The sequence below is a fragment of the Protopterus annectens genome, chromosome 5.part0 (assembly GCF_019279795.1).
Source record: "Protopterus annectens isolate FY-2018-M chromosome 5.part0, PAN1.0, whole genome shotgun sequence".
NCBI lineage: Eukaryota > Metazoa > Chordata > Ceratodontiformes > Protopteridae > Protopterus > Protopterus annectens.
Genome location: NC_056735.1, coordinates 455,051,421 through 455,066,952, shown reverse-complemented (window position 1 = coordinate 455,066,952; position 15,532 = coordinate 455,051,421). Strand labels below are relative to the sequence as shown.

The window sequence follows — 15,532 nt, the reverse complement described above, 5'->3', positions numbered from 1 at the left end:
ATTCTCATTCTTGCAGCAGGAGCGAATTTAGTGAAGAGGAAGAACAGCTTGGTGTAATGCTTCAGACTAGTTCGTACTATTGGACTGAAAAAGAATTCTGTAAGCAAAGAAAAAGTGGCAGCACCAATCATTTATAAATTACAAGTGAAGCGAACCATAAACATAGCAGTGAATGGAAGACACATGCCATACATTCACAAATACACACACATGCACACACACACACACCCAACACAATGGAAATAAAACTTTTGTTTTTTTTAAACAAATCTGGCACTATCTTGATCTATGGAACAGTTTCTTAGAAAGACAGCAAACACAATAATTTACACTCTGCAAATGTGAATTAGTGCCTACTTACTATAAATTTTCTTACTCCTTGTAGTTCAGAGAATGTCTTGTAGGTTATGTCATCTTTAACTTTTCCAGCATCTAGGTCTCCTGTAAATATCTGTTTAATACCAGCAGCTTTAATTAAAGGCACACATTCATCACAGGGACACTTGGTTACAAAAAACATTGTTTTTTCCTCTTCTTTTATATCACGACAGCTGCAAAATAAATCAAAAGTTTCTTGTTAATTAAGAATATTTGTCATCGTGGAGATAAAACCAGAGCACAATCACTAAGATGTACAGTATATGTCTAGATTAATGTACTGGTCAATTGAAGCAACCACCTAACTATTACTACTGGTTCTAGGAGGGCTTGGGAGCAAACCCTGTACCATTAAACAAGTTTTTTTTTTTTTTTGCCTTGGAGGAGGGCATTCAGGAGGAATAAAAGATGAATATTAAATTATTTCTCTAAACAAAGAATGTTGTATCCTATTAAATACAGCACTGAACATTACCCTCAAGCAATGGAGAAAGGAATGAATAGGAAGGGAGAGCAGGAAAATGAAGGAAAGGACAGGAAATCAACTCACTGTGCAAGAATATATAGCTAGCTATTAAGAACATGTAAGTGGTGGCAAGAAAGAGATGATGTGTCAGGGAGGATAACCTATAAAACATCTTGGAGAGAAACAACGAGGTGAAGATAAAAGTACAAAAGAAAACAGAAATCTTGTAAAACAAATAAAATAATGTAATCAAGACTACTGCATATGCTACAGAAAAGAGGAAGAAAGGGGTACACTAGATCAGTGTAATTAAGGATGGGCTTGAGCTCAAACAGGAAAAAGAACAAGCACAGATATTAAATAAAACATTTGCACTGGGGCTGAAGAAAGGAGATGGAAAGTAACGTTCCTGTATGGAAGATGCTAGGGCACAGTTAGCTAAGTAGTGGATGGATATTAGGCTAGCTAGGGAGGAGAAGAAGAAAAAGATTAGCCTTAAGACACAATAAGGCATAGGATCCCGATGAGCTACCTTCTGGAGTAATAAAGAATTTGGTCAATGTGCTGGGAGAACCCATGCATGAGATAGTCAGCAAATCTCTAGCAATAACAATGTTACCAGAAGATTGCAAATGAGTTACTAGTGATACTGATACCATTACACAAACTAAACTGAAAGCAAGATAAACAAAAGAATTAGACATGTTAGTTCAAAGTTGTGGCAAGAAAAGATATTGAAAAAATCTTGCAGAAAAACTCAAGCTACCTTATAAGAAGACAATTATCTCCAAAATAGCAATAAACTTAGACTACTGCTAAACAAAAGTTAACATTCAAATTTAATCCACGTTTATGACCGCGTTACTACAGAATCTTATTGTGATGTTTCAGTGGTTTTCCTTGCATTGATTTTAGCTTTTAAATTAAAATCATATTGGTAACTTCTAAAAATACTGCAAAGGGAAGGTGTGGGATCAAGATTAAGGGAATGCAGTATGGCATGGCTAAAGAATAGAAAGAAAAAAGTTATGGTAATAGGGTTGTTGTACAAAAAAGTGAAATTTAAATTATAGTGTACAGCAGGGATCTATTTTGCGTCCAGTACATTTAATATTCATGATTTAAACATATCTGGTAATATAGTAATTAAAATTAATTTCCTTCCACACAGTTTAAAAAAAAAAGATAATCTAAGAAATGTTTGGAAATGTTACATAATTGGACAGAAAGATTCATAATTTTATAGTTTCATAGTTTAAACTAACTGCATATAGGCCAGAGCCCAATCAGAATGCAGACTTCAAATTAGATGAATAAACTAATGGTGCCATCTATGTAACTAATAAATGCTTGAATTGCTCCACAGAGTTACTCAATCTAATTTTCAGAGGCACAGTTTCACAGTTCCACAGTTCCACAGTTTCAGCAATGATTGAGTGGTAAGCCTAGTTTTTATTTTAGTTTTACATTTACCAAATTTAAATGTTATTTGCCCTTCCCCCTTGAATTTTCTGGAGGCAGTAGACAACTACATTAAAATCCATCCTTAATTCCTCATCATGGAAAACTGTAAAAAGTTAAATGCAGTTGGCCTTCAAATCTATCCATAGCTCACTCAGTATCATCCCAAATATTCTAGTCCACTTTCTTGAGATAACTCATTGGATTCCTTTATTCTTTTGATGAATTTGCCCTGAATACATTTCAGTACACCAAGATCACTTTTATTATAACCACAAAATAATGAATTACACAACAGGCCTAGGATATGAAATATGCACTTAAACAAAGGTTGTAGGTGAACAAGATGATATACTTTTAAAAACAAGTCCCATAAGATATAGTGCCTTTTTCATTATTATCTGTGCATTAGCCTTGTGCATAAAATCAGTAGTGATTTTAATGTTTAGGTCCTTATGGTCTTTTACTTTCTTCAGTGTAAAATTACACAAAGTAATACCGCATTTTGGATATATCTTCTCGAAATAAAATTACACCACTTTTATCAGAATTAACTTTTAAGCCTTTATTTTCCAGCTATAGATATAAATTTGTTAAATAATTATAAAAATTATTACAATCCCCTGTACTGGAAAATGAATACTCCAGTTTTTATATCACCTACATATTTTGTTAAACAGCAATTTCTGGATGAAGAAATTAATGAAAACCCACGTCATAGAGGACTGCTCCAAGGTCTGAACCTTGTGGCACTCCTACTAAAAGATATGAGCAATTAGAAACACCACCTTTAACCCTCACTGTTTGAAATCTATATTTCAATCAGCATGCAACTCGATTCAGTTGTGACTGGGTTAACAGATAACTCTATCACACAGTCAATTATAACTTCATATGTAATGCTGTCAAAACCTTTGACTACATCCATGTAAATAACTGCAAGGCTATAACCAGAGTCCACAGCATTACTCACAGGCTCATAAAAGTAAAAATAAATTGTTAAAGCTATCCTTTTATTAGTAAATCCATCCTGGTATAAATCAGCAAATTTACACATTTTATTATCTTTTTTCTGAACCAGCTAGAAGACATCTTTCAAAGGTTTTATACAGTAATGAAGTAAGACTTATCAGATGATAATTAGTCACCAAATCCTTTGTTCCACATTTATGAACAGGCACTGCATTCTCTCATTTTCATGAGTCTGGGGCATAGCATTTAGACAATAAAATGTTATACAGTGCTATTAAGGTTGCAACAATGAAGTTTACTGACTTAACTATAAAGAATCCAGGAAGAGATATAGGACCAAGGTTACTAACACACTTGATTTTGTGCAATGAATCCATAAGCATTTTTTCCATTATGCATGGTCAAATAATATTACACTCATCTAGTCTTGCCATCAACAGTCTGTGAGTTGCTCCCAGACTAATAAAAGTTTGCAAACTAATTACTAAATACCTTTGTCAGTCTAGAGCCATCATAAATCAAATTACTATCATGACAATTGGAGCTGTAACATACCTCTTCTCTCTGAATGTATTTACATAAACAGAAACTGTTTTGCATTTTTCATTTCAGACAATTTCAGTTCCTATTGATTATTTCCCCTTTGGAAGGCGTATGTAAAGACTTCTAAGACTTATTACAAACTTTCTTAGCCAAGGATGAAGTATACCATTTATAAACTACATGTTCTTCTCTCTGTCCTAATTACCCAAGTCAAAGACCTGTTCTTCCATTTATAGGGGTGTTTATATTTATTATTAAATTTAACAACTCTTTTATTTGCACTCATTAATTACTTGTAAACATGTCTCCTCAAACAGATCCCAACCTTTAAGTGCACTGTCACTAGAAATTCCCTTCCAATAAATATTAAAACTGGTTATCTCACTGCTTCCAATAGTTTTGCGCAATTACATGATGTTTTAAAAATGTCTGTAGCCAGCATTCTATGAATTACAGAGAACTGAAATGCCAAGTGGTCAGACATACCCAGATGTTCAAGGACTTAAGATCTCCTTACGAATATTTGTTAGTAATAAATTCAAAGCGTTATTTGGTCATGTTGGAAATGTAATCAACTGAATCAAACTTTTGCAAAGCACTAAATCATGGAATTCTTATATAGCAATTGAATTACATATCCCACTAGACCAGTCTTTGTAAGAGATGTTAAAATCACCCACCAGAATAAGATCACTTGTGCACAATTTTCCATATAAGTTATCCATAAAATTAGACTTATCTAATGCATTCATTTTTGAAGTTCTGTAACATGCCATAATTCACAGAGTTTGATTTATTAAAGAATCCAAAAAGTTCCACTGGCAAAATTTTCATAAAAAATATCTACAAACATTAGTCTTGATGGTACTGCCTCATATAAATAAGACAATTCTTCCCCCTGCAGACAGATCTCAAACAAACTTCTGATAACCAGATAAAAACTAGGCAATGACCCTGCAGACTATTACAAGCTTAGGCAATAATCAGAGAGTGAGCAGAGGTCAGAAGCAAACCCTTGTATCAGAGTCTGTAAGGTGAAGAAATTATCCATTATACACCCCCCCCCCCAGGGTTATGTGATATGACCTCTCATTGCCAAGCCTCTGTTATTACCAATTCCGAGCATTTATACTCCAAGATTAATTATATATAGTCATTCAAGTTGTTATTTAAACTATCAGCAATGACATTCTCTTACTTTGAAGTGTTCCTTTCTCTTTTTGAAGATGCAGATTCAGATCAAAATTGCAGTTATAACTTAAGCAAAGACAAAGTGTTGTATCTGAGTCATAACCCTGCTATGCAGAATCAGATGGGTAAAATAAAATGCAAAAACAAATTAATAAAGCAAGAAAAGGCTGTAGGGTACTTGTTATATTTTTGTTGGATTATCTTGAACAAGATGAGAAAGCTGCATTGAAGCAAACAGAATGCTGTGATATACTCTTAGAGAATTTGATTAAAAAAGCAGGAAAGTGAAAACTCTATTGTACCAGGTAGAGGTGAAGCCACATGAGGCATACTGTGTGTAATTCAAGATCATTTAAAGAAAGAAGTATCAGACCACTGGAAAATATTCAAAGAAAAACAAAAAGGAGGGTGAATGAATCTTGAGGAAAATGGTAAGGATTACAACTAAACAAAGTGGAACTTTTTTTCACCGAGAGGAGACATGGTATGAGTGAATAAGACTAAGTCAAAGAAATGTCAGGCAGTTATAATAAACAGGAAAAGTAAAGGTTAAGGGAGAAGAGGATAAAACCAGCAGACTGAGGGGACAAACTCACCCCTGGAAACAAAGAAGTATTTCTTTACCCAAAGGGGGCTGGAGGCTCAAAAAATAAATTCTCAAAATGGTGGCTACAGAAAAAAAATCGCCACAGTATTCAAAAAGGCATAGCATGGATGGATACAAGTTAAACATTTACTAAAAAAAATATATATTTTTAACATTTTTCTGTGTGGAAACTAGATAAACTACTAGTATCCTTTGATCATTAGATTAAATAAAAAAAGAAATGTGTGCACAAGCACATGCAATCAGTACGGAACAACAAAGCTTCCGTGGGAATATACAGAAAGGGGAAAACTACATGTAACTGACATGACAGTGATAACCACAGGATGGTGAGGATTCAGTTTCACTGTCTCTCTCCTGTCCTACAAACAAATATCAGCACTGTATGTGAACTAAGAATATAAAAAGAAAACGTGTTTAATGATAACAGTGCTGGTTATCTGGTGACCCTGTTAATGGCATGATACTGAAAATAAATTAAGATGAACTGGAGATATGTGCTAGAATCCTGCCACCCACCACCTTCTTATGAAGTAATGTAGAATGAAAGGTATTGTTGATATTGCTGATCCCATAAGAAAGGGATTTCTGGCCTCTATAGTCATGCTTCACCAACATTTAGTGACAATAACAGCAAAAGGGAAACTGAAGACTTAATACTGTCTGAAAAATAAAATACTTAACATAATCTCTGATTTTTCAAAATAACTTCACAGCTATGAACAGAGAACCATAACAGAAAAAAGAACTATAACAGAATACACATTCCTTGAAAGAAGGGTCCAGCAAGGGCAAATTCTGTTGTCAACAGCATTCTTCACATGGCAGACACACCACATGTAATGCCCTTAGACTAGTCTACAACATATATTTATCAAAATACTTATCATAAAAGAAGATCTTTGATGGGCGATCCTACATTATGTGCTACTTACAACACTAATGTGTTTCTATTACTTGGCTAAACTCCATGCCCATAAAGAATTGCTCTTTATCCTCATTGTTAATCCTTCCTGATGTAGGACCAAAATGTAGTGCTACTATATATTTGCCATTCTTACCTGAAACAGATAAATGGAATATTAAAAAGTAATTACACAGAAAGGGACCTGGGAGTTTGAGAAGTAAGGAGAGGGTAGGATTTTGGATGAAAGTCCTTAACAAGAATAACAAAAAACATAAATATTATTTTATTCATTACATAGAAGAAAGTATTCTAAGAATCAAGGCAACATGAGAATGGAGAAAAGAGAGTTTACCAATAGGAATGACTGCAAATGTGGGTATAGAAAGTGGGAAAGAGGGGGCTGGAATTTATTGAAGAAAATTAGCAAAGGAATCAAAGGTTTTGAGAGCAAACAGCTAGACAGAGAAAAGTACTACACTAGGATGAGGCTAAGCAAACGTTTGGACTGCAGATTAGATGTTCCCCAGGATTCAATAACGCATACACTAAGTGTACACTGTTCTGAGTGAACAGACAACACAGACATAACTACTGATATTTTTGCAGCTTTAAATATCAACAGGGATTCATAAAGGTTACCACAAAGTCTATACTCCATGTACATTTAGTGTAATCTTTCTGAGTGACTAGAAAGTGCAAATAATATGATAAGAATGTTCTTGAATACATATCGTGTACACTTACTGTAGGCTTTATTAAATCTGGCCCATCATCTTCCCTTACAGGAAATGATAATGTACTACAGGCAAAGAGAAAGGGACATGGGCTATTAAATGAAAGACCAGTTCCAGAAGTTGCTGTTACAAAAGATACAATTAGTAGGATACGCAAGTACAATAATTAATCAGGAGAGATTAGAAAACATTGGTAAGAGAGAGAGAATGTAACGGCAATATACAATGAAATGATGGGAGGACATCTATACAGTTATACAAGACTGACATGACAAATTCTGTACAAATCATTGGTGTTACTTATCTTGAAATTTGATGTTCTCCATGAAACCTTTTGCTCACTAGCTTTAGCATTACTTTCTCTAAAACATAGTTTAGGAGCTATATATTTTTTGCTTGGAAATGTTTGCATAGGTACTTTATATCCCAAGCAGACTTCAGAGAATTTTGCCTCATGTAGATAGTAAATGCTGGAGGTATGATGGAAAAACATACAGAGAAAATTAAGTACATGTTTCTGAGGAATGTAACAAATTGGCAGATTTAAAAAAAATCCTTACAGGGTACTCTGTCATATATATTGGGGGACCAAATGGTTGTATCTATGGAAATTATTCTTCTGATTTTTGACACAAGATCTGAATTGAGTGTAAAAAAACTATTACTAAAAACAGAAATGAAAATCTAAACAAGCTGTAAATGATATACAGAATATTGTAACAGAAGGAGAAAAAAATGGAAGTAAGATCTTTAGAAAAAGGAAGGAGCAAATTACATATAAATAAATGGAATCTGTGGGAACAGTACAAGCAGAACAATGTTCAGGAGGAAGAGTGAAATTTAAGGAAGGCAGAAATTTAGCAATTTATGTAATGATGGAGTCCGTGATAATTGTTAAAAATCATAAATGCATAATGCATAAAAATAATGAAATGTCACGAATCTGTCTCATTTCTATTAATGTATTTATACTTGTGTCATTATGCACATTGTGATTAATAAAGATGTTTAAAACAAAACGTCCTTGCAGTTCTTTGCAATCCATGCATTATACTTAATTAACTTTGCAGTAGCACAATAGTAGAAAATCTCAACTATTTTAGCAGAAAATTTATTGCATTTCATAGGCATAGCATCATCATCTATCAAATGCTTTTCAGAGGTTATAGCTTTCACATGTGCAACAGCATTACTAGTGTTAGCACAAAATCTAACTATCTAATCCTTTTTTTCCAAATTTAAAACAAGGTACATCTATAGCTGATACTTCTCATTTCTTATCAACATTTAACCAACGTTTTACTACAGGTCTAGTCTGCTTATAGTTTCATTGCAATAACAATTCTTCTATTAATGCAACAAAACTTTCTGTGTCCTTGGGATCAGTCTGACACACTCATTCTCTTTAAGCAGTAGGTAACAGTCTCTAAAATTTGTCAGTGCTAGTTTTTAGTTTGCTAACCCTCAGAATCTAACTAGAAATTAATTATATGATTTAAGTTGCATAATTGAGATCTTCCTGATTCATTATGATAAAAAATTCCAGCTACGAACTTTTGGGCTTGTGACTCTGACCTTATGAAAAAGGTAGAAAAGCAATACTTGCCAGATTTGATGTTACCATAAACACCAAATCTGGCAAGTACTGCTTTTCTACCTTTTTCATAATTCTAACATTCAGTAGCATTCATGTCCTTGTAGGCTTTCAGTGGTCTTCTGGTTAACTGAACTAAGAGGATCCTGACACAGTCAGATTAGTCATGGCCCTCCTGGTGGACATACTACTTAAAAGTGGCAAAATTCACCTCAGGGTTTCCCTTTCCCTTGTTATTTTTTTTTTTTATTGGTTGAACTTTCCTTGGCATACCCATTGATTTGGCCACTGCCAATATCCCTTCAATTGCAACAGCAATGGTGTATGCTAACTGGACACCTGTCATCCTGGAAAAGTAGACAAGCACAGGCACAACTGACAGACAAAAAATAAGTCCTAGTACATGCCACAGGATCATCTGTCTCACACACTGACAAAAAGCTTTCCATCAACAGTTATGCTTTCTCAAAGTGGAGAACATTATGTTCAACAACATGTGGTCTCCAGCAGTCTTGGGATCCTGGCAAGGAAAAGTGTGCAAAAAAGGATGCCTGCTGCAATCCACAAGTATGAAATATTGAAGGCAGTAGACACCAGTCTTAGAAAAAACAATGTAGATTATTGTAAAAAGAGATGCAGGTTCTTCACCAAATTACAATAGTACCGCCTAGCAAAATTTCACAGCAAGTACCTACGATATGGTCCCATATAACTGGGATACAGTGTCATTCAGTAGGTCTCTCTTACTTTCAGTTGCTCAATAGTTCTCCATTCTGGATTTCTGTAACAGGAACAATCTCCAACTTTCTCCTGGTGTTTTCTTCCAGGTCTTTATTCACTGTGCTCCTCCTTTCTAGAGGACAAACAACAGTTCCTGAATGGGCTTACTTTTGCCTTTTTAATGCAGATTTGTTTCATTAAATAAACCCTTTTTAGGTAACACAGAAAAATCTCTCTCCACTTAAAGCTACTTTCCATTTAAAGTGATTGCAACACTTACCCAGCTAATACAAATTTTGGTCTGTTGTTAAATAAACACTTTTACTTACAGCAGCAGTGTGCATTGCTCTCGGTGTATAACACCTCAGGGCACACATCTTAACTCTCCCTGATTTTGACTCAAATTTTAGCTCTGTCCCTCTTAATCCCACCTAAAACTGGTGAATTTTGGAGAAAAGTTGTTGAATTGCACTTAATAATGACCACAATTAGAGTTATAGTCTTTTACTTCAGAAACTGTATATTAGTTCATATTCTCTTATTCTGTCACTGTCTCGAGTTAACAGTGCTAATATTTTGTGTGTCCCTGATTATTTTTGTATTTGTCCCTAACTGATTAAGAGCTATGCCCCAGGGAGTATAAGCCACAGAAACAATGTCTGTGAATCAGCTAGCCCATTTTAGCATGTAAGCTTTTTTTTAAAAATTTTTTTATTTTTCAAATACAGTTGAATAAATTCCATAGTGTTTGTATATAACATCTTAAATAACTATGTACACTACTTACATCAGCCTGACACTATAACAGAGCTCAATATATACAATTACTTTATATGTATAACAATCCAGTTATCACAGTGTATCTGTTCAGTTATTGTAAAGTGTCAATCAATAAGACTTTTTTCCATGGATTGTTAATAAATGGCTTAGGATGAATCCTTAATTCTTTAATTTTAATTTCCAACAATGCTGTGGTCTTCAGTAGGCTGTAGAAGTCTTCCAAAGTTGGTATTGTGTTTGTATTCCATCTTCTTATACACTTCCTTGAGCTTGCAAATATTGTCCAAAGTAGATGCATATTTGACTCATTCAAATGAGGACCTTCATACACATTTAATAATAATGCAGTTTTAGATAAGTTAAACGATTCATTAAATGAAGCTTGTAAAAAGTTTTTAATACCATTCCAAAATGCCTTAATTTTAACAGTCGAAAAATGTGATTTCAATCTCCATTATGTATTTGCTCACACCTCCAACATATTCCTTTTGTGGAAGAATTAATTTTAGTAATTCTATCTGGAGTTAAGAATCCTCTGTGCAAGCATTTCCAATTAAACACTTTCCAGTATTGTGTAAAGGATGTATGTTTTATTGATAATAAGCAAAAACAAGGCACAAATCCTAAGAGGTATGAATAAACTGGAACCAAAGGGTGAAGTAGACAGACGTTTATTCACATGAACGCCAAATACACCAATAATACACAGAGTTTTCATCCCTAATGGACTTCATCAGCTAGAATAAGACTAAAACAGCCCTTCCTTCTTTTTATATTACCCTCCCCCAACTTTTAATTAAACAACACAGTATGAACTTGCTAACAACCATAATGAATTTTACCTAAAAAATCCTGCATTGTTTGTGTGCGAAACATAAAATATTATGGGCATTAAAACCCAAACTTAAAATTAAAACCACAAAATAGAAATTAAGTACTAAAAAAGAAAAAAATGAAAAAATTTGAAAAAATAAGACCAGTGTCACTAAATACAAGGGCCTTAAGACAATCTGTTACCTGAGATGAAAAAACAAACGTTTCCATCCTATAACTGGTCAAAGCTGCTATCTGATGGCCAAATCCCTAAAACACACCTACAACTTAGCTGCCCCCATCTTGAAAATTGGGGCAATAGAAATATGTTCATTAAGACCAGGGAATTGGTTGGCCTCCAGCACCAGCTGCCAGAAAAGTTCTCTAACTTCAATTCTAGTCTCCCAGGGACCACCCTGGGGGTCCTGTTCCACCTTTTCCAAAACAAAAAAGTGCCATCCTGCACCTGCACATGTAAGTACCTGTTTGTATAGGGCATTATTGCTATCCTTAGTTCTAATTGCATTCAAATGTTTATAAATCCTTCTCTTGACTTTTCGTGTAGTCTTGCCCACATAAAATTCACCCACAGCATTTACACGTGGCAAGGTACACCACTCCCTCACTACAACAGTTGGTGAAGGAGTCAGCTCTGATAGTCCTATCCCTACCTACAACATGTACACTCCCTTGGTTCAATATGTAGGGACATTGTGCACAGGAACCGCATTTGTAAGTACCCAACCTCCTGTGGTTGTAAAATTATTTGTTGTTATTCTCTAAGAGCTCCTTAATGTTTTTACCTCTTCTGTAAGTAAACTATAAAGGGTTTCTGAACAAAATATCCAAATCAGAGTACCCCTTAAATTTCTCCCAATGCTGGCTAATAATACCCCTAATTTTCAAATGAGGACCTTCGTAAACATTTAATAATACTAGAGCTTTAGATAAGTTAAACAATTCATTAAATAAAGCTTGTAAAACGTTTTTAATACCATTCCAAAATGGCTTAATTTTAACACAGTCAAAAAAATGTGATTCCGATCTGCATTATGTATTTGCTCACACCTCCAACATATTCCCTTTGTGGAAGAATTAATTTTAGTAATTCTATCTGGAGTTAAGAATGCTCTCTGCAAGCATTTCCAATTAAAAACTTTCCAGTATTGTGTAAAGGATGTATGTTTTATTGATAATAAAATATTTGATTTAATTTCTTCAGTTAGCTGTAATGAGTGTCCTTTTGTTATATAATTCAAATATGAGGATTTGGGTGTTGTTTTATAATTTATCAATATTTTGTAAAATTGCGAAATATTATTTCCCATGTGATAATCATTATATATGATTTCATTTAGGTATTTCGTAAGTTTAGGTATTTCTTTAAATGAAGAATTACTAATTATTCTGCATAAATCTTGCAAATATGGTAGAATGCTTTGCGTAGTTAGCCAATCTTGTTGTGGAATTTTGTATGTTGTTTCTATTGTTTGCATATCCAGAACTTTTATTTCTTTGATACATTGAAACCAACAAACAAATCCTTTTTGTTCCCAGGAGTTAATTATTTCTCTGTATATTTTATGTGGATAGCTCTTTGTAACGATGAACATGGTGTTAAAAGATCAAACTAGATTTTTAAATCTATATTTGGATTAATAATTTTCCTAAGTTAGTCAATGTAATAATTAATAATACAAGTTTTAGTGGGCTTAGTTATGTTATATTGCATACTAATACATAATATAGGTGGTTCATAGGCTGGTACTAGGCTATCAGCCCTAGGGCCTATACAAGCCTAGCTATAACAATTCCCTGGCTATTTCTTTCTATGTGCCATGGCAAACTGTTTTTATCTATTTTAATTTTTTTTTTGTAAATCAAATTCATTTATTGATATTACAGTTAGTAATTCTTTCCAATTTGTAGAATAATCTGGACTTATCCAATCTGAGACTGTTTTAGATATTGATGCTTTTATATATGTTTCTATATCAAGAAGGTTTAATCCACCCTGTTTCCATGGTCTGATATGATGTAGTACAGCTATTCTGTTTCTTTTGGGAAACCATAAAAATTTTATTAAGCTTGAGTTTATTTCTTTGAGTATATTCCTTTCTGGTAGCAACTGTACTGCCAAAGCTATATACAGAACCTTGGGTAGTAAAACCATTTTTATTAACTGTAGTCTATTTTCAAATGTTAATATTATTTTGTTCTTGTTTCCCTATCATGTGATTCCCCTTCGTCTGCAATTCTTTTTTTTATTTAAAAATAAACATTTTGATTTTGATTTATTAAAATGGAGTCCTGAAGTCCTGTAAAATGTGTCAATTAAAATATCTAATTCTTCTAATGTCTCTTTTGTATTGGATAATGTTAATAATATGTCATCAGCAAAGACCACTACTTTAGAATTCTATTGTTCATAAACATCTACTCCATTGATTTTTGTATCGTTACATATTGAATCTGCCAATATTTCAATAGCCAAAGGCAAATAAAATTGGTGACATGGGATATGCTTGTTTAGTACCCTTTGTTATATGTATAGATTCAGAAGTGACAGGACCTAGCTTAACATACACTAAATTATTTGTATATATATTCTTTAGTAGATGACCAAAGGAAGGAGGAAATTCAAATAACACCAGAATTTTGAATAAATAGTCCCAATTTAGGAAATCAAAGGCTTTTTCTATATCTAAGCCAATTATGAGTTCTTTTATTTTCTTTATTAATATAATCTATAAGAGAAATTATTATTTTAATATTGCCATGTGTGTCTATGGCATATAAATCCAGTTTGATCATTATGTATTGTTTTCGATAGTGGTATTTTAATTCTGTTAGTTAATATTGTCATAAATATCTTATAGTCGTTATTTAATAATGATATAGGTCTATATGAGGTACAGAGGTTTGGGGATTTGTTTTCCTTTAGGATTGGTGTGATTAAGGAACATCTCCAAGATGGTGGTATTAAAGATTGTGACTGAATTTCTAATAGAGTTTTAAGGAAGAGGGACAGTATCTCTGAATGAAAAAGTTTGTGTATTTCCATAATTATTACATCTATACCTGGAGCTTTATTTTTTTTACTCTCTTTTATTGCATCTGTAATTTCTTTGTAGGATATGGGTGCTTCCAGATCTAGTTTTAATTTTTTCTGGTATTTTTTTATATTAGAACATTTTTCATCTAGATTTAATTGATCAATATGTATATTTTCTTTTTGGAAATGTTCCATATAGTGATTTCTATAGGCATCAAAAATGTCACCTATATCTGAGACATTTTTCCCTTTCTTTTCATAGAAGATACTTTTAATGTTATTAGCTTTTGATTGTATTTTGATTCTTGTGGATAAATTGTGTAGATATTTGGGAGAAGTGGCCAAGGTATTAATTTTTAGTTTTTCTAAAGCTAAACAAGTTTTATGTGTTAGAATTTCGTAGTATTTATTGTTTACTACTTCTACTTTCTTTTTCATCTCCAAATTATTTTGATTTTTTCTGCTTTTACTAACAAAAGTTTGGATTGTAGAACTAATAATTCAGAATCCCATTCTCTGATTTTTTTATACCAAGTTAGGGTTTTACCATATATGTAAGCTTATAATGAGTCCCATATCATTATTTTATTTATCTCTATGGTGTAATTAATATCTAAGAAGAACTGCAATTCGGATAATAACCAGAGTTTGAACTCTTTAATTTTAGTTATATATGCTAGAATTCTGGAGTTAAAGATTAATGGTTTGTACCCATTTTGTAGTTTTAGTATCAATAAACTGTGGTCTGAAAAGGGGCAGGGAGTGATTGAGAAATTAATGATTTTAGAGTGCAAGTCATGGGCAGCAAATATTTTATCTATTCGAGTTTGGGTAACAAATCTTTGGTCTTGATGGGAAAACAACAAAGATCTATCTTCTTTAAATTTGAAAGTATCTACAAAATGAAATGATTCTACCCACTTGTTTAAAGCTTCTGATATAGCAGATGTACGCAGCGGTCTTTTATTTGTAGTTTTAGAAATATCAAATATATAGTTAAAATCTCCTCTTAATATCAAATTGCCTTTATAATTATTGGAAATGAAATCCAAGTGTTTTTAACAGTTCCTGATCCAATGCCTGGGAACCAGTATAGATTAGCTAGGATCCATGCTCTGTTATTATATTTAGCTATTACTAATCCCATAAGGCTATCTTTGCCTTCATACTTATAAATGATGTCTGTGTTAATTACATTTGTTTTCCATAAAACTGTTAGCCCTGTTGTCTTTGTCTTATAAGTGGGTTGTGCCAATATGATATATTCCTTAGGATTCCATTTGTAATTGTCATTTGTTTTGAAATTAGTTT

General features: G+C 33.1%; 2 protein-coding genes across 3 annotated transcripts in view; both read right to left on the bottom strand.

The window, feature by feature from the left end:
* Positions 1 to 15,532, bottom strand: part of LOC122802675 (cytidine and dCMP deaminase domain-containing protein 1-like) — a 1,973,793-nt gene that overhangs the window by 685,373 nt on the left and 1,272,888 nt on the right. The window lies entirely within an intron of this gene.
* CDADC1 (cytidine and dCMP deaminase domain containing 1) overlaps positions 1 to 15,532 on the bottom strand; it is a 371,753-nt gene that overhangs the window by 165,217 nt on the left and 191,004 nt on the right. For both annotated transcript variants that reach the window (XM_044072391.1, XM_044072392.1), the window contains exon 6: positions 362 to 551. In XM_044072391.1, coding sequence (XP_043928326.1) covers positions 362 to 551 — 190 coding nt within the window. The remainder of the gene's footprint in view (positions 1 to 361; positions 552 to 15,532) is intronic.